We start from the raw sequence: 20,181 nt of genomic DNA, 5'->3' as shown, positions 1-20,181 counted from the left end.
CAACAACATTACTGGGGAGTTGATTCCAGACCCTCACAATTCTCTGTGTAAAAAAGTGTCTCCTATTTTCTGTTCTGAATGCCCCTTTTTCTAAACTCCATTTGTGACCCCTGGTCCTTGTTTCTTTTTTCAGGCTGAAAAAGTCCCTTGCGTCCACACTGTCAATACCTTTTAGAATTTTGAATGCTTGAATTAGGTCGCCACGTAGTCTTCTTTGTTCAAGACTGAACAGATTCAATTCTTTTAGCCTGTCTGCATATGACATGCCTTTTAAGCCCGGAATAATTCTGGTCGCTCTTCTTTGCACTCTTTCTAGAGCAGCAATATCTTTTTTATAGCGAGGTGACCAGAACTGCACACAATATTCAAGATGAGGTCTTACAAGTGCATTGTACAGTTTTAACATTACTTCCCTTGATTTAAATTCAACACTTTTCACAATGTATCCGAGTATCTTGTTAGCCTTTTTTATAGCTTCCCCACATTGCCTAGATGAAGACATTTCTGAGTCAACAAAAACTCCTAGGTCTTTTTCATAGATTCCTTCTCCAATTTCAATATCTCCCATATGATATTTATAATGTACATTTTTATTTCCTGCGTGCAGTACCTTACACTTTTCTCTATTAAATGTCATTTGCCATGTGTCTGCCCAGTTCTGAATCTTGTCTAGATCATTTTGAATGACCTTTGCTGCTGCAACAGTGTTTGCCACTCCTCCTACTTTTGTGTCGTCTGCAAATTTAACAAGTTTGCTTACTATACCAGAATCTAAATCATTAATGTAGATTAGGAATAGCAGAGGACCTAATACTGATCCCTGTGGTACACCGCTGGTTACCACACTCCATTCTGAGGTTTTTCCTCTAATCAGTACTTTCTGTTTTCTACATGTTAACCACTCCCTAATCCATGTACATGTGTTTCCTTGAATCCCAACTGCGTTCAGTTTGAGAATTAATCTTTTGTGCGGGACTTTGTCAAAAGCTTTCTGGAAATCTAAATAAACCATATCATATGCTTTGCAATTATCCATTATCGATGTTGCATCCTCAAAAAAATCAAGCAAGTTAGTTAGGCACGATCTCCCTTTCCTAAAACCATGTTGACTGTCTCCCAGTACCCTGTTACCATATAGGTAATTTTCCATTTTGGCTCTTATTATAGTTTCCATAAGTTTGCATATAATAGAAGTCAGGCTTACTGGTCTGTAGTTACCTGGTTCAGTTTTGTTTCCCTTTTTGTGGATCGGTATTACGTTTGCAATTTTCCAGTCTGTCGGTACCACCCCTGTGTCAAGAGACTGCTGCATGATCTTGGTTAGCGGTTTGTAAATTACTTCTTTCATTTCTTTGAGTACTACTGGGAGGATCTCATCCGGCCCAGGGGATTTGTTTATTTTAAGAGCTCCTAGTCCCTTTAACACTTCTGCCTCAGTTATGCTAAAGTTATTTAAAACTGGATAGGAACTGGATGACATGTGGGGCATGTTGTCAGAATGCCCCACATGTCACACAGTGGAATGATCACAATATCATTTAGTGTGAAAGCTTTAACAATAAAGCCAAAACAAAAATGCTGTAAATTTAAAACTAGTTAACAGACTAGCAAGCACTGGCGACATTAACTAATTTTATATAGTGCAAAACTAATTTATTTTAATATATTGTTTAAGGATGTTATGATACCTACACAGTGGGTGTCTTAGTAGTAGTATCTACAATGACAATAACAGTCCAAAGCAAATTTGCTTTTGTTACAGACTTTATAACACGTCTGGAATAAACTAATTTTGGCTGTTACAGTACTTAATCAGTACTTAATTGTAAAAAAAAAATAACACAAAACTTCTTAACATAAAATAGAACAGTGGTACAGGGACCAACATTAGCAGGCACAGTTTACACTGCCTCAGAGTTCCGTATCGCATTCAGATTTTCTAAATCCATTAATGTAAATGTCCAGTTTGCTTTTAAATTTTTCAAGCAAATTAGCTTCATCACACTCATATTTCACCATTCTCATATTCTCATATTCACTTTGACATTCGACACATTCTTTCCCCTGCCCAGCGCTTCTTTAACCAGTCTGTCAGAGACCGGGATCACTCACTGTATACCACACTCTGGTGGAAGAATTATTGGCGATCCAATCAAAACCTCCAGTAAAGCCAAAATAAAGTCCCTGCCAAAATCTCCCGTTATACGGTATACATCTTTGCAATTAAACAGATAATATGGGTTTTTTTTTTTTGGGGGGGGGGGGGGGTTGTGTTTTTTTTTTTTAAATGAAACTGGGTAATCAGTTTGTTAGGTTTCTTTTTGATATCCCCTTTTCAGCATGCAAATGTAAAACATGTAAATGCATGCAGTATAAATTGACAGACATCCCGTTATTGTTTCTACTGATAAGGCACACATTCCAACACACACTAATGATGCATTTATTTCCTATGCCTGCAGTTTAATGTTTTGGACTAATTGGAATGAGCAGCACCCAAGCATCATGAGGGCCACACTGGCAGGAAACAACGTCCAGGTCATTGTGAGCACTGACATCCTCACACCGAACGGGCTGACCATAGACCACAAAGCAGAGAAGCTGTACTTCTCAGATGGGAGCTTGGGGAAAATTGAAAGGTGTGAATATGATGGCTCACACAGATACGTAAGTACTGTTGGTTTGATTAGATATACTTAGTGAACAAAACATTGTGTTTTTCCCTGTTATATTAAAATTATATTATATTAAAATTCTTACATACTCCACGTCTATAAATATAATGCAAATATATACTATTACATAGACTGAATCACTGTTCTGTAAAGTACAGTATCTAGTATGCTATGTATTACTAAGATTTAAATGATACATTAACTGATCCTCATGTCAGTATGCCTGTCACTCTCTACATGGGGAACTGTATTTATTTTTACACTCCTAGTCTCCTGCAGAAGTTTCAGACTGGATTCCACCATAAATATATGCTTGTTATGCGATTATGAGGATCCTTTATATGTGAAAGTATTTTTTATTTTTTTTTAACTATCTTATATAGCTTAGATGTAGTGTCAGATCAGGTCAAGAAAGAAAATGTCTTTATGAACTGAAATTCAGATGTGTATTAATGGCTTTTTTTAAAAGTTAAATGTCAGGGTATGCAGCAGCAATCAGACTTAATGAGAGTACTTGCCCTTTTCTGAAATACTAAATCACCTTTTTAACTATATATAACCATAAACTGCTGGAACTTTGAAACCTCAGAAAAAGTACATCATTTGTATTTAACCTTTTCGCTATTCTTAAAAAAAAAAAATGAAACGTGTGTGTAGACATCAAAATGTGGGAACTCAAATTCAAAGATCTGCCTGCCAATGACCTTATGAAGACATACTACCTTGTTTTCAAAACACAGCTTTTACTTTAGTTTGTGCTAGCAAATTTAGAAAATGCGAGTTAAATCAAATCACTTACGTTGGGTAACACAGAATTTATTACAATTGTTTCGTACAAGAGATTATGTTTGGCAGAAGTTTTGGTGAACCGGTGCAAATTACAAATGCTTTCAAAACCACTAGTTTACTAAGTTGAGTGAATATACAGCTAAATTAAAAACTTCTGATGTAACTTCTATTGATCATGACAAAGAGTTATGTTTTAAATTTGATGCGGTAAGTGAGAGCGAAGTATATAATCATTTAACGCAAATTAACATTACTAAAACAGCAGGTGCAGATGGAATACAACCAAAACTCCTTAAGTTTGCTGCTTACGTTCATCAGGTAAAACAAGATGTAATATCTCTCATCTTAAAGTGGGTATGTTACTGTCCCTGGCAATTATAGGCCAATATCTATCTTACCAGTTCTATCAAAGATCATTGAAAGAATTGTCCAAATTCAACTGTATGCTTATTTATTAACAATGGCAGCATTGCTAAAATTAACAAATGATATAAACCGGGCCATAGAAAATCTAGAAAATAACTGGTGCAATCTTTATTGACTTCTCTAAGGCCTTTGATTTAGTTAATCATAAAATCATTTTTAATACATTAATAAATCTTGGAGTTACAGATACTACACTGTTGTATTTTATATTGTATTTATCACAATGTTACAAAGCTGTTGTCTTTGACAGAAAGGAATCTGATTATATGCCTGTATCCTTAGGAGCCCCTTGGGTCAATTCTTCAAATAGCAGCAGCAGCACATCAGCTAGTAGCACTAAGGCACTATAGAATGATTAAAAATGGTTTGATTTTTAATGAAAAAAAGACAAATATCATGTTATTTGGTTCAGAAAAAATGTTACAAAACAACAGTTCCAGTTTTATTGTTGTTGCTTGTAATAATACACCTTTGGAGAGAGTTGATACTTTTAAATACTTCAGTGTCGATATCGATACAACTCTTAAATTTGAAAAACAAATAAAAGAAATATGTAATAAATTTGGGAATAAACACAGATTGTTGTGTGGCCAGCATCACTGCTTCCATTTTACATCAAGGGTTAAATTCGTTAAGCAACTTTTGCTTTCTATTCTGGACTATTATGATGTGATTTATATGACTGCTAGTAAGGAATCACTGAAGAATATTGATACAATGTTTAACAGGATTTGTAGATTTGCTCTTCAGTGAACGCCTTTAGAACATCACTGTCCCTTGTATTATAGATTAAGCTTGTTGTCACCTGATAATAGAAGGAACTTTCTTTGAATCAGAATCTTTTTAAAGGGGCACTTAACAAACTGCCTGTTTATTTCAGTAATCTATTCCAGGAGCTTACCTAGAAGTTAGAATGTGTCTTCGATACCTGCTCAAAATTTCTTTGGCTGCTGAAGATGCTGTAGATGCTAGGTATAGGTCTACAAGAGTTGCAACTGACCACTGGCCATGATCATTTACTAAATGTTCACGTGCCTTACTAAACTTAAATATCCCCTCACAGGGAAAGAATGTAATTAAAAAAATTATCCCATACAAACATAGCAATCAGCAAACTTGAATTATAAAGATGTGTGTAATTAAACACAGTAGGGTTATGAATTTAAATGAAACCACTGTGTCTGTAATCTTTGTGGGTTATATTCTCCTGTTACTTTTCTGCCTTTCTCAACATTCTGTTCAGGTATTTTTGTAACTTGAGTCTTATGGTATTTTTCAGATCAAGAGTACAATGTAATAAGGACATTTTCAATGAGGGATAATTTCATTTTTTACACTACAAATTTGCAAGAGACTGCTAAAGCTGTATTTTGACCTCTCCTAAAAAGAAATCTGATCTGTTTCTGAAGTAATCTTATTATGTTGGATCCAATCACCATTTAAACACTAAAAGCAATTACTTTTCTGCTTAAATCACAGGTCATTGTGAAGTCAGGACCAGGAACCTTTTTTGGTCTGGCAATTTACGGAGACTTCATCTTTTGGTCTGATTGGGTAAGGCGGGCAATTCTACGTTCAAATAAGTACACAGGAGGTGAGATGAAGATACTACGAGCCGATATACCTCATCAGCCAATGGGAATTGTAGCTGTGGCCAATGATACCAATAGCTGTGAGTATGATTGTTTTCCTCATTAATAACAAAGATTTTGTTGCAGTAACATTTATATTCTTGACCATATGGTACATGTGTAATGTGACATATCTCAGAAGTCCTGCAAGAGCTAACCCTTATAAAATGACATGTCCAATTTTTGGGGCATTAGGTGCATTGGATCCTCTCTATATTGGGTTGCTTTGGGTAGTCACTCACAGTGAAATACAGGTAAGGTTGGTTTAGGACTGTGCCTGTGACATCATGTCAGTCAAGAGAGTTAGGTCAGAATTTCTACTGGAGAATGACAGGTGTAGAGCAGTTAGATTGTAGTAATAGCAGGATCGTGAACAACATCTTGGTGTTGTACAGGACTGACTAACTCTGATGTAACTCTGCCATGTAGTGTGCAGGATTTTTCTTTGATTGTTGTAAGCTTCTGTTTTGCTTATAAGTGCCCAGGGTAAGTTGGACTGTGAAAACTGTGTGGAGCTTTTTGTTTTGTGGAAGCATGTCCTAGGTAAGCAATATCTACGATTCCCCTGGACCTCCTTTATAGGAAGTGAACCTCATGCAATTTGATTTTTAACCACATTTGCTGGCTTAAAGGAAATCACCTTGGCACACAAAGGAAGACACAAAATTCCTGGAAATATGTAAAAGTAGGCACTTTTGTCAGTGGATTGTTGCAGTTTAAGTTATGAGCTTCCTGATTCCCTGATTACTGTGATACAGTATAAAATGTAAATTGGTTCATTCTAAGCTCTTTGTCAGTTACTTGGGGAAAATGATAAGAATATGGTGCTTAATTAATTGTTCATCTCTATGAAATTGAATTTGAAGATTAGTTATTTGATATATATCATAAAATCTAGGCATGATTTACAGTACTTTGGTTTATGTTTTTTTTTTTTTTTTTTTTTTTAATTTATTTTTTATATATCTTCCCAGTTGCATTTTATTCAAACTTAATTGTCTCAAAGGAAACTACACAGGCCTTGTGAAGATATTAAGGCTGTCAGAAAACAGTGCACCAGTGACTGGCTCCCCATGCTTGGAATTTAGAATTTTGAAATGTCAAGTAAAGATCCCTTGTTATTTCAAGAATCAATTCCAATCAAGTACAACATACCTTCATAAATGTTGAATCAACTGTGGCATTGCTTACAGTCTGTCCTCAGAAACATTGTCAGTAGTGTTTGTTTTACATATCCTATTGATTATGGTTTTTTAATCCCTTCACTGCTGGCTTTTTCAACGCCCAGGTTTTTCTTGAATTTGGGACTAAATCATTTCAAAGTCAGTTTTCTCACAAATCTCTAAAGGAAACACTAGAAACCTATATATTTTTTTTTTTTGTTTTTTGTTTTTTTTAGCACTATCTGAATCTTTTTAATGATATAATTTACTTGGACATATCTACTTAATATTGAGAAGTCACAGGCTAAATGTAAGATACAATTACAAATTATATTCTTTTTTAAATGATATGCACCTTTAAATCCTGGGAAATGTAATTTCCTTCATGGTAATTAGACACATTGCATGTTGCTTGCATTGCTAATATTTTAACTATCTGTAGAGAAATAAAAAACTAGGGGTTAATATGTTTCTATAATGGCTGCGTCACCATTTGTATTAATAACTAATAACAATAAACATTTAAAACAGAACATTGTTGGGTCAATATGCAGACTATACATATTTTTAAATGTACATAAAAACTATATTTTGAACACAATTATAAATATAATTTGAAAAACTAAATCTTCCCTACACATGTGCTAAAATTTTGTAAGCGATTACTCACTTGCAGCCTTTAGAGCACCGACACATTTTATAATATTATTATTACTGTGGATGGTGCAGCAGACCCTGGGACCGTATACAGCAATCAATAACGATTGATCAGTTCTGAAAATAACTGTTGATAATAAAATACAATTTGACACAAATATCTCCTGTGGGTCTACTAAATGTTGTAGCCTTCAGGATTTGTTCAAATCAAACCACGATCCGAAATATAAAACTCTTTAGTTTGTTTACTTGACTTACTGGATTCCAGACTGAACAACACAGAGAAATCAAATAGGCCAGTTTAGGCATCAATCATTCACTGTTTGATTGACATGATCAATCCACCATTCACACGTTTTGAGAGACTAAACCCTCCCACATATATACTAAAATATCAGAAGCAATTGGTCAAATGCAGCCTGTGCAAGCACTGAGTTACTACCGCATATGCTATGGTACAACAGAGACATTTAAAGTAAGATTAAGTTTGCTAAAAATAGGTCCTTAGATCCCATAAATATTGTATCCATCAAAAGTTGCGCCGATCAAAGCACTATAAAAAATATAATACACACCTTTTTGTTTGCTTGTTTGACTTCTGTGTCTGACATTGAATAACACAGAGAAGTCGTATACAGTGCAGTTTAAAATTGAAAAGATGAAGAGAAGTTCAGAGGTCTCCCCCATCTAGCTGCCAGACCGCCAAGGCTGACTAGTGAACTAAATTTCCCTCGAGGGGGAGACTGCAAGGCTGGAATGAGGGGAAAAAAAAGAAATAAGCATGCAAGGAGGCAGAGCCTGGCTCCTGAGCATGGGAAGTCAGCTTCACTTTCCCCCCCAAAAGAGGACCAGCTCCTTGCTATTGATCCACCAATGGAAAGGAAATAAGAAACATTAATATATATATTCATGTATAATATGTATTATTCTGATTGTAGGATTAGAATAATCTCACTGCTCAGTGTAGAGGAAAAACCTCTGTGGAGCACCTGATGGAGAAATGGCCCCCTCCTGGCATTATATCAGGAAGAGAGGAACAAATGTAAGACTGTAAGGCTGTGTTCACAGAGTCCGTTTAGAGGGTTTGGTCAGTGCTCGGTACGGTTCAGTACGTTAGGTGTGAAGTGTGAACAACAAAGTCCACTTAGCAAACTAACCGTAAAGAATCCACCTAAAGAGGTCTGGTTCACTTGCTAAACCTCAATGTGAGCAACTGCTAGGCACACAGGTAACTATAAAAGGTAACCTGACTCGAAAGTAAACATTTTGCACATAGTTTTGTTCATATTGTGAGGAAACAAGTAGAGCAAAAAACTAAAAATGTCTTTGGGAACTACATTATGTTTTGTTATTATGGTACAACTTGATTTTATATGAACAGAGGGTCAGAGGGGCTGGAGGGGTTATGACTGGAAAGATAACTGGGCGTGGAGGTATAAGGGAACAGAGTAGAGTTGATTTTACATGGCTGGCAAAGCTTGTCCATTTTGGAGATGCACAGCAAGAGGAAGAAGTGAGAGTCAGGGACACGAGAGAGGTCGCAGGAACAGGGACAGGGGGTTGAGGTGAGGAGATTGTGCACGGATTAATTAAATTGAATATCTGATTTAGGAACTGAGGAATAGGCAGGGGCAAGGATGTGCTGAGAGAAACCAGTCTTTGGAACCGTGGGACCCAGAGGTGAGAAAGAGCATCTGCAGCATAATTGGTGATACCACAGACTGCAGAGGTGTTGCATCATAAGGGGAGAGGAGGAGCGACTTTTGTGCAGTGGGTTAGCTGTCAAAGAAGAACACAATTGATTTATTCTGCCAGGGTGGAACCTGCAGTAACGATGGGGAATAGTTTGGGAGGAGCTGAGGACCCTGGGATTTGAGGTGACGGACAGGTCTCCACAGTTGACGACCCTGTGATCTAGAAATTCAGCTTTGGATATGAATATGGCCAATAGTAGTCACTGGATTTCTCTAAATGTTATTACATTGGACCCTCTATGATTTCATGAAGTTTAGTGGAGATGTGCTTTTCATCTGCAGTGTATTTTAATATCAACTTACACAAGCTTACTTGACCATGATAGCCACAGCAGGCAGAGTCTGTTTGTTTGATTCTCAGAAGCCTGAGAGCACTGTGGCTCATTGGTTTGATGATTTCTGTTTTTTCTTACCATACTCTAATTCTACATGGTGAAGAAAAACTACAGTTAGAACTCAGTTTCGTTACTTTTGTAACTTAAGGAATTTGGACAACTTTCTGAGTCTGCCATTAATGCCACCACATGCTACCTCATCCCCACAACTTAACATATTCTACCATTCAGAAAGCCCCCCCATCACTCAGAGAAAATCGATCTCATTTTTTGTATTTTTCCTTTTTTACAACTCCTGATGAGGCCATACTGTAGTAACCCTGGATTTCACAGGGAACTTGGCTTTTGTTATTTTACAGCTTGTGTTTGACAATATGCAGTCAAGTGAAGCGCCATTTGTACTGGGAAATACAATGTTCCAGTGTTCTGGGAAATATAATGTTCCAGTGGTCTTTGCTTGCTTGTCAGTACCAAGGGTTCCAAGGGGTATACCCCATACTTGTTTTCAAATGACAGTCATTGCAAACCACAGTTCAAAAAGAGCACAAGAGTCTTCTCACTTTATAGTAGTACTGTACTTGGATTCCACTTGAAGTGATGAAAAAAGTATACTGTGTCCCAAACTTATCTGAGGTGTGTATAGAAGTAAACGTGCTACTCAATAAGGTAAATATAGTAATATATATATATATATATATATATATATATATATATATATATATATATATATATATATAGATATATATACATATGTGATATACACTATATTTATGAACTTTTATGAAGCTGCATATTAACTTATTGCCAAGCAGATCAAGGCCTCAACTCTGTTGACGTCATTTGGCAATTGTTGGTGCCCTACTCAGCAGTCTTCACTCTGAGGACAAAAGCATAACTCCAATAAACAATTCAAAGCTTGTGCTGCAGAGTTGCTTTCAGGAGTTTGCAGTTTAGATGCAGAGAAAAGTTACACTACTTTTAATGCACCTTACTTGTATAAAGCTCCTATTTTGTTCTGTGGGCATCGTATATGTTCTGTAAGTTCATGTTATGACAAATGTAAAAACAGAGTTCTTGGACTGTGACTCAATAATATGGTCCCATGCATGTTGGAATATTTGAATGGTTGTTCTTGTGACACATTCTGTTTTTTCTTTCTCAGGTGAGTTGTCTCCCTGCAAGGTGATAAATGGAGGCTGCGATGACCTTTGTGTTTTGACCCCTGATGGACGGGTGAACTGCAGTTGTAGGGGAGAACGAATACTCTTAGATGCTAATAGATGTGTGTGTAAGTCATCAAATACAGTAATCCAATAATGTCACTCATGAAAGCTGTATTCCTTGGCTCTGTCCACTTATTACCAAGTAAAACCAAAACTAAAGAAATCTTTTAGAAGACAAATGCTTTGATTTTTTTTTTCATTGAAACGTTTTAAGTTGGTGAAATTATCACCAGATAAAACCACAAATAAGGCACAGCTATCCGTGCCAAAGAGCAACTTGAAAAATTATTTATGAAGGCAAACTATATTAATAACTCTAAACTAATGTCAAAACACAGGATGCAAAATGCGCTTTGGAATTTTTGGATAAAATGAAAGACGGCAGATCCGTGTTTTTCAATTTGGCCTGCACCCCACAGTCCGACGTTGCACACCTATTTCACAAGCAACCAGTTTACTTTCATCCTGTATATTTGAAAAAATGCTGTGGCAGATTTTCAGCTACCCTGAAGCTTGTTGGCAGTTATTTAAATAGTATAGTACAGAAAACAAACTGGTGTACCTATCAAATTAAATTAATTTACTGACAGGAGCTGTTCCAGACTTTCATGAAGGGGAGTGGGGTTAAGACTGTCATGAAGATTCCTGATACGAAACATACCGTTAAAGTAAACAATATTTTGAACCCCCAAGACCCCTTCTGCTATAAAAGTGCAACGCACCAAGCTTTTGTACAGCAAGAGGGAATAGTGGAATTGAAATTGAGCGAGACACACAGCAGATTACAGATGTTGGTAAAATAATGCTGTTTGTTCTATTTTTTTTTTTCAGCTAAAAACTCCTCGTGCAGTATCCACACAGAGTTTGAATGTGCAAATGGGGAGTGCATTGACTACCAGTTGACGTGTGATGGAATAGCTCATTGTAAAGACAAGTCAGATGAGAAAATGCAATATTGTGGTAAGAATGCAATCTCTGCGGGTGCTATTTGGGTATTACTGTTAGGCAGCATGCAGCTGAAAACCACAACAAGGTTAGAGCAACTACCCTCTAGGGTCTTGCTTTGGCCTGTAGAAAGTACTGGAATTCTCTCCCTTGCTCTTTCTCTCTTCCTTGCTTTCTCTCTCTATGTGCCTTGAAAAGACATGTCTTCTCTGTTGCTAAGTTAATTTGTTTTTGATGCTCTTTTATTGCCAGACAACAGGAACTGCAGGAAAGGTTTCAAGCACTGTTACAATCAGCGCTGTGTTGCAAACAGTAGGTTTTGTGATGGGCTGGATGACTGTGGGGATAATTCAGATGAAGTGAACTGTAATAGTAAGTACTGCCTCTCTCCCACCTTATATTTCATCAAAACACTTTGGAGAAAAAAAATACAGTAGTAGATTTTTCACAAATTATGATATTTAAATCCAAAGTCAAGTACTAGCAAGAGAGACACCCATTACACAATATTAGCCCAGTAGATATAGCTATTTATATGACAAACATTTTAGTATTTCTTTTTTTTTGTTATTAGGTCCTGTATTTTAATAAAAAGTCAGATATGTGTTGCTTCTGCTGTGAGTTTGACTTCTCCCAAATCAAGCCTTTGGCTCTGTGACATGATTCTATGGCTATAGACCCTTTATCACATGTGTTTATCCAAACTGTACCATGTTATGTTTAGCAGGATTTGTGATCCCAATGAAAGTGAATGGCATTGAGACTCAATTTGTAATATAATGTACAGTTATGAATGGCTTCTCATACAGAAGGTTGTACAGGTCAGCTGTCACAAACACAATAAAGTTAATTAAACTTTAAGGGCTAACTTCAATAAACAGTTCTTTGGGAAAAACAATTAAGTACTGTAAGAAATTGAAAGTGACAAATTCAAACAATTCAAACGTTTTTTTACTATCCCAAAGGTAAAACGCTCTCAGTTTGTTTCAGCTGTGCATTTTTATGCCCCACAAATGTACTGTTCTATTATTTTAGTTTTCATTGTAATTTTAGATTATAAGGGTGAATTCAGATGTTGACATCTTTTTGTGGAGATGTGTGGCAGAATGAGTTTTTCCATTGCAGCAGATATAATGACAAGAAAGCTGTTTCAGTGATTTTAATTATGTTTCTTAGATTCTACATGCAATTCATCAGAATTCCGCTGTCAGGATGGGACCTGCATTGCAAACTCAGCTTGGTGCAACCAGATCATTGACTGTACAGATGCTTCTGATGAAAAGAACTGCAGTAAGACATTTATCATCTTTTTCATATGCAGAACGTTAGGTTAGTTACTGTAACCCTGGTTCCCTTTCAATTCTAAGACGACCACCAAAACATTACTTATGGGATATGCCTCGTATTGGTAGGTATTCATGAGCTCTTTATATCAGAGCTGTCGATAGACCTCTTCCTGGGGTGACAAAGCAAAGCAGGCTGATGAAGAAAGGAGAAAAAGAGGCTTTATTTTAGAGCCGTAGATTCCACGACAATGGCAAGCCAGCTTTCATCATGAATGGTACAACAGTGGTAAAAAAAAATACGTACAAGTGATTTTGAAAAACTGAAATGTTCCAAAGTGGCAAGGGCTTAAACAGGAAATGTCTGTTTCTGTTTGTGCTTTTATAGCATGACTTATACAAAAGGGATTCTACCCATTGAACGACTGGAAACATATCGTAGCATAAGTAATAACAAGTTTGGTCTTTAGTCTAACGTAGACAAATAAGTATATACTTTTAAAATATATATATATTGTATAGACATTTGAGTGTGCACAAAAATGGGACATATCTGAACCTTAAATACGATACCAAATATATGTATATGGGTCTTGAAAAGGAAAAGAATTAAGTCAGCATATTATATCTATCTATCTATCTATCTATCTATCTATCTATCTATCTATCTATCTATCTATCTATATATATATATATATATATATATATATATATATATATATATATATATATATATATATATATATTTTTTTTTTTTTTTTTTTTAGGGTAACACTGAGTGCTTGGAATTTTACAAACTTGGAGTTAAAGCAACAGGGTTCATTAGCTGCAATTCCACTTCACTCTGCATTCTTCCAGCATGGATCTGCGATGGGTCAAATGATTGTGGCGATTATGCAGACGAAACCAACTGCCAGGGTGAATATTGTATATGTTGTTGTTGAATTTTAAGTCGGTGCAAAAAGAATACAGGTAGTTTTGAAATGTGCATTATTCTTTTAACTTCCAAAAATATGATGCCCTGACAGAAATCATTCAAAACCCAAAACATGTGTAATGAGAAGCTGCTATTTTATGGGCAATTACAAGCAGATCAAGCTTAATTTAAAATTAAATATTTAAGTGGTGGTCGCAGTATAATTGCTTTCTTACAGTTTATACAATGTGAATCAAGACTTGACTACACTAATTTTCGATAATTAAACAAAATGTAATATCAACCTTTCATGTCAGAAACTACTTTAATTAAACATTGTAAATAAACATATGTAAGTATTATACGTATTAAAACACACATTCCTCATGAAGGGGAAACATACATCTCTTCTCTTGATAGAAGTGGCTATAACTCACCCATTTTGTCTTTATTTTTCTGTGTATTCTTATTATTGATCTATTAATTCTATGTGTTTCCTCACTGTGCTTGATTGTAGTTTCCCACAGCCACCAGTGTGAAGATGGTTATTTTGCGTGCCCCAGTGGAAATTGTATCTCAAGTGTTTGGTTGTGTGATGGACAAAGAGACTGTGAAGATGGAGCAGATGAATTCCACTGTGGTAAGCTCAGTTTATTTGTTTTAATTCTCTAAGAAACTTAAATACAAAGACACAATTGTTGAACAAAATGGCATTTAACACTGACTGTACATGAAGAAGAGCTATCAGCCCAACTGTCCATTAAATGCTCATACAAAACACAGCTTTAATATCATCATATCCAAAGTTTGGGCACAATAGTTAAACTTGAATCCTGAGCAATTTAAATCACAAGTTTCAGTACAGTTTGCTGAATGCATATTTACAAGTAATAAATAATCCATGCTGGTTTTGTCAATAATTGTAAAATTGCATTAGATTATGTGCCTTCAGTATCTCACTGTGATTAATGTTGTACAATATTATTTGGCCGGCTTTACTGTGGTTACATTTGTATGGTTATTGTTTTGGTTAGCCTTTTTTTTCAAGCATGAATCTCTATTCATGGCTCAATGTCACTGCATTTAAATACATTTTTCTCTATAATGAGTTTGTTTTAACCTTCATTAGCTGCTATTTAAATATATAAAACATTTGTTTTCCTCATCATTCATGTTGTGCTTTTTTTAATTTCTACCTTCAAGTGTTTTTGCTCAGTATTAGCTAGAACACTCACAGACACAGTTTCACCAGTGTACGTCTCTATACACAGGAAGTGTATTGCTCAAATCTGCTTCCCAGAGATCAGAACCACACAAACCAAAAGGGGAAAAAAGAAAAATCAGACTGTTACACAAACCCTTATACAGAGCTCATTATATTAAATGTCATGAACAACACATTCTAGCAATTCAACACCTTGAATAAGCCCTGACTTTTTCTTAATGTTCCTTTTTATTGCTTAATCGTTACACTCCTGCATTCATGGTATTGATCAATTTTAAATGCATTGTATATCATTTTTATCTTTGGCCTTTTATTCTCTTGCTTCCTTTCCCTTCAGCAGTGTTGGTTCTGTCATATACAAACACTTATTAAATTGATTAATATAGCAGCTGATACTGCTGTCATGGCATTTTAAATGGCAAGCGCTGCCCCAGTTACTGATGAGCAGTTCAGTATTTTAGACATGTTTGTATCAAACAGTGAACAGGAGTGACCACCGTTAAAACTTCACAAAGCCCACTGGACATTAGGAAGACACAGCACTTGTAAGTCACAAATTAATTATAAATGTGGCCTTTTAAAGTTATGAATAGAAAGCATTGATCATTTCAAGTAAGATCTTTCAGTTATATTAGGCAGTATTAATGGGCAGTCCTTTTTAACACAAATTGTGATAAAATGCCATACAAAAAATAAAAAATCTGATTACTTGTCCCCTGTTGTCACAATAAATCTAAATGGATATTTCTTCAGAATACAAAAATACAAGATGTGTGCTGTATATATTTTATTGCACTGTCCCTGTCAGCTTAAAAAAAAAAAAATTTACAGACTAGAAAATGTTGGTATATAACGTATACTGTAAATGTATAATACACAATGGAAAACATTACCATTATTATTCATTTGTGTCATATTATTCAGTTGTTTGTCCAAATTGTAGTGCTTCTAAGAAGAAAAAAAAACATTCTACACACTGAAGTTACAACATATATACCATGGTCATTTATCTGCTGACTATCAAATCCCCTACCTCTCCTTTTCTATGATACTATATTTAGAAATTATAGTGTACCAGTGGCAGGTCTAATATCCTGAAGCAGAAGAAAGAGATGGGGATACGGTACATGAGTGTCATGCCAAAAGGGTGCTCATTACCGGCTGCCCTTGGCTGTGACTGCCGATTTCTAGCCTTGCTTGTGGCTTGAGGAGCCTCAAGGGAAGGCATTTATCATCTCCCCCGAGTGCCCCTCCTGGTCGAAGGATTATCTTGCTACAATGTGCACATAATCAATGAGAAGAAAGTGAAATTACCGACTAACTAAATGTGAAAAAAGGACAAGCCTTCCAAGTTGGAAAATAAATATGTTTGAGAAAGTGGTGATGTACAGTATATGATGTCCACCTCATGAGCACTGTACATACTGACTGCCCTAGTTCTGCTGGACAGTACTTTTCTGCTTGTGTTCTGATGACCTTGTTGTGTACAGCCAGTGTGTTCAAGCTGTTTTGGATGATGCCCAGCTACAGATTGTACACATATTGCACTGTAGAAAGACTTCTTGTGCCAGAGTTCTCCTTGGCAGAACTTTTCTATGCTGCTACCTAGGCAGAGAAGGACTGTCTAACTCAGGCTTGTTGTGCTTCCAAAAGCAAACCTATATTGGACTCTTTGGTTAAAGTTAATTAAATAATTCTGTAACTCATATATGTCAAGTACTTAAATTTGTTATATATTGTCGGTATTTGTAAGACAAACGTCATAGCAAAGATTACTTTTGATTTTAGAAAAATGATGTCCATACTGTGCCAGTTGAAAGTTCTCAGAGCACCCTTAAAAAAACTGATTGCTAATATCAGTGCCCAGGACACTGAGTCAGTGGGGACATGGCATGCAGATATGACTGCTAGGTACACTTTCAAAGTAGAGATGAAAGTCAACCCGTCTCTAACAGATCTTGCAGAAACTGCAAAATAGTTATTAGCTGCTGCTAATCCAGAGCACGAACCAGACAAGCAGGGTTGTGCAGTCTGGTATACAGGCAGGGGATGCTCAGCGACAACCAAAACAAACAAGGCCCAGTGCAGCTGCCGTGACGGCAGCTGGTGGAAAACCTCGACATCGGGGATGTGGGGAGGCCTAGCCCCGGTGGAGGAACTGTGTTCTCCCAAGAGTGTAGACTGAAAAGATGTACACAAGCAATCCTTTAAATCAATACTGCACAGGCAAAAGCTCACATATGACAGACAGTAAGGAAAGGTGAGAAGGCTGCTGAAAAAAGGAGGAAAGAAAAAGAGGCTTCAGTTTTGGAGCCACTGATTCCTGGAAAGCGGCAAGACAGCTTTCAACATGAATGCAGGGGAACTGCAGTTGACTGTCGTTGACTCGCCGTCTGTTTTGTTTTGAAAACCATACATATTCAAGGTCTGTTGTTCAATTGTCAAGTCACTCGCAGACCAAACTAAATTTAAACAAAAACGACCTTTTCAAAAGCAAATGAATTTGAATACACATATATATGCCTTGGATTGTTTTTGATTAGAAGTAGGAGGAAGGATGAATGTTGGCAGGTCACGTTTCTTAAAAGTAATCTTTGCATGGATAGTTATTAATGATATATTTTTAACTGTTTATAGATTCTTCCTGCTTGTGGAATCAGTTTGCTTGCTCGAAGGACAAGTGTATTGCTAAGCAGTGGGTCTGTGATGGGGAGGATGACTGTGGGAATGGGTTTGATGAAAGTGAAGAGCTGTGTGGTAAGCATTGACTTTTGAAGTGAAGAGGAAAAACTTACTGTTTTGGTTCTTGTTTATTACATTGCACATAACAGAAAGTTCCAGCATAATATACTGTATATAATAGATACAGTCTATATAAAAATCACTACACAACACTTACAGCAAGTTGAGTACTTTTTAACCAGATTTTTCAGAATGACATGCCTGCATTTTTTCTGTCCCATGAGATTCTGGTTCGCTCTAAAGCAGCACAACGCATTTTTGTCCCAGATGGCTTTCCATAGAGAGCACTATGCGTGTGCACACATAATCTGTTTTGTTTACGTTTTGCTGTCTAAAACTTTTAAACAGAGGCTCAACAGCTGCTGTTGATCCATTTTTTATTCACATAGATTGTATGTATTGTATATGTTTTGTTGTGACTTTGTTATGTGAAATATAATAAACGAGAACCAAAATGGTAAGTCTCTTTCCGCCTTTTCCACGTTTGTTTTATTTGAACTGTTTAAAGTCTCTGCCTGCGTTCTGAGCAATATAATGGCTTTTATTACTTTTTGAAAATATCCAAACGAATATTTAAATTATGAGTGAATATCCGAACATGAAAATCCTGTGTTTGTACCAGCACTAATGTGTGTGTGTGTGTGTGTGTACATTATACATCTATCAAACAGAAAGACAAGACCCACCGATATGACTATATACTGTAGCTGGATATCTAATAATTCATGATTATATACAATATGATCCATAAACCTTACACAGTATTTAATGTTAATTGGGGCAAACACCACTTTAATTACCTGATTCATTCTTTTTGGATTTCATGTTTTTCTGTATACAAGATGTGTTACAGTACTATATAAAAAAGTTTGCAAATATGAAATACCTGTTTTTATATTTATATTGACAAATATAATATTATATTATATTTCCTAATACAGCACCATGTTTATAGAAAGCTGGCACTATTTTTCTCTTGCAAGATGATTTGAATTGTGGGTTCCTAAATTGATCATGGACTTTTAACAGGAACCGTAACCTGTGCCACAGGCATGTTTAGCTGCCCTGGTTCTCATGCCTGTGTCCCACAACGCTGGTTGTGTGATGGAGAGAGAGACTGCCCTAATGGAAGTGATGAGCTCGCTGCAGCTGGCTGTGGTAATTACCAGTGCTTTCATTTAATTTGTAAAAAGGAAAATTTAAATAACATTATTAATCAGGCTACTACATTCACTGCTAATGCTTTTATTCGTGTAGATTTTAGACAGTTTCAGACAGACAGGGTTTTAAAAAACATGATGTCAAGAGGATACAGAAAAAAAATACATACCAGTAAATGTATTGCAGCAAACCATAGTAAAAGCATAGCAAAGTTTAATATGTCGCAGTGAAAGTATGATAAAACACTGATAAGCATTGTAAAGAATAGTGAGGTATGGTAAAGTATATGAATAAACTCTAGGGTAAACTATGGTAAATGCATAGTATAACAATGGGAAAAGGATGATAAAAGTGCACAAATAGCATGCAAAAGTACCATGGTAAAGTTTTATAAGGGATACCCTACAACAGCTACTGCTGTACACCACAAAATAACTATGTCAGAATAAGGTAGGATATAGTACTGTTTAATTTATATATCAGTGTGGAAGGGTATGGGTATTCACTGACACAGGAGACAGAAGGTTGTAATTGAAACACCTCCCTGGTGCCTACTTGTATTATTATTTGCTTTTGTTTCTTTTATAATCCACGAGATGGCAGTGGTTCTGCTCTCCCCATTACCAACAATGGTAAAGTAGTTCCACTTATAATATACAGCACACGCAGGTACTCATGAAAAATAGTGAAAAGAAAAAGGGAAAATAAAACACAATAGTAAAACTACAAACAAAAAGTGTTGCTTATACAGCGCCCCCCACCGCCGCTAAACCAGTCAGCTCAGGTCTCCAACCTTCGCACTGCTATTCCCTCATTACACTCTGGGGTGGCCAAGGTTATCCCAGCTACCTACACATGCCCCCCTCAGTTACGTAACAGTTATCTCTGACTTATTTACTATCAGCTGTCTTCCACAGCTGTGCCTGCTTGTCCCGTTCACTCGCTCCAGCTGATAACATTCTTGCCTCAGTTCACTGGGTTTCCCCTGTTATGGCCAACCGAATGAATAACAGAGCATAGTTCTTATAGGTCAAGAGACCCCCCCCCCCCCCCCCCCCCCCCCCCCCCCCCCCCCCCCCCCCCCCCCCCCCCCCCCCCCCCCCCCCCCCCCCCCCCCCCCCCTCAACCCCCCCCCCCCCCCCCCCCCCCCCCCAAGGCCTGCCTCTCAACCACTCAGAGAAAAGGAAAGACAACACACCCTCACCCAACCTCTCTGTTTCACTGCCATGATTGACAGGCGGATCTTACAAGGCTAT

At 36.6% G+C, this 20,181-nt stretch overlaps 1 protein-coding gene across 1 annotated transcript in view; it reads left to right on the top strand.

The window, feature by feature from the left end:
- The window catches only part of LOC121322318 (low-density lipoprotein receptor-related protein 1B-like), a 155,772-nt gene that overhangs the window by 72,023 nt on the left and 63,568 nt on the right, over positions 1 to 20,181 (top strand). Inside the window, exons 21-30 of the mRNA XM_041262116.1 lie at positions 2,463 to 2,667; positions 5,370 to 5,562; positions 10,593 to 10,718; positions 11,485 to 11,613; positions 11,851 to 11,970; positions 12,775 to 12,895; positions 13,657 to 13,799; positions 14,315 to 14,437; positions 17,660 to 17,779; positions 18,794 to 18,922. Of these exons, the coding sequence (XP_041118050.1) occupies positions 2,463 to 2,667; positions 5,370 to 5,562; positions 10,593 to 10,718; positions 11,485 to 11,613; positions 11,851 to 11,970; positions 12,775 to 12,895; positions 13,657 to 13,799; positions 14,315 to 14,437; positions 17,660 to 17,779; positions 18,794 to 18,922 (1,409 nt within the window). The remainder of the gene's footprint in view (positions 1 to 2,462; positions 2,668 to 5,369; positions 5,563 to 10,592; positions 10,719 to 11,484; positions 11,614 to 11,850; positions 11,971 to 12,774; positions 12,896 to 13,656; positions 13,800 to 14,314; positions 14,438 to 17,659; positions 17,780 to 18,793; positions 18,923 to 20,181) is intronic.

The sequence above is a fragment of the Polyodon spathula genome, chromosome 10, assembly GCF_017654505.1.
Source record: "Polyodon spathula isolate WHYD16114869_AA chromosome 10, ASM1765450v1, whole genome shotgun sequence".
Lineage (NCBI taxonomy): Eukaryota > Metazoa > Chordata > Actinopteri > Acipenseriformes > Polyodontidae > Polyodon > Polyodon spathula.
The sequence above is the reverse complement of the archived record's forward strand: the minus strand, read 5'-3'. Positions and strand labels throughout refer to the sequence as shown.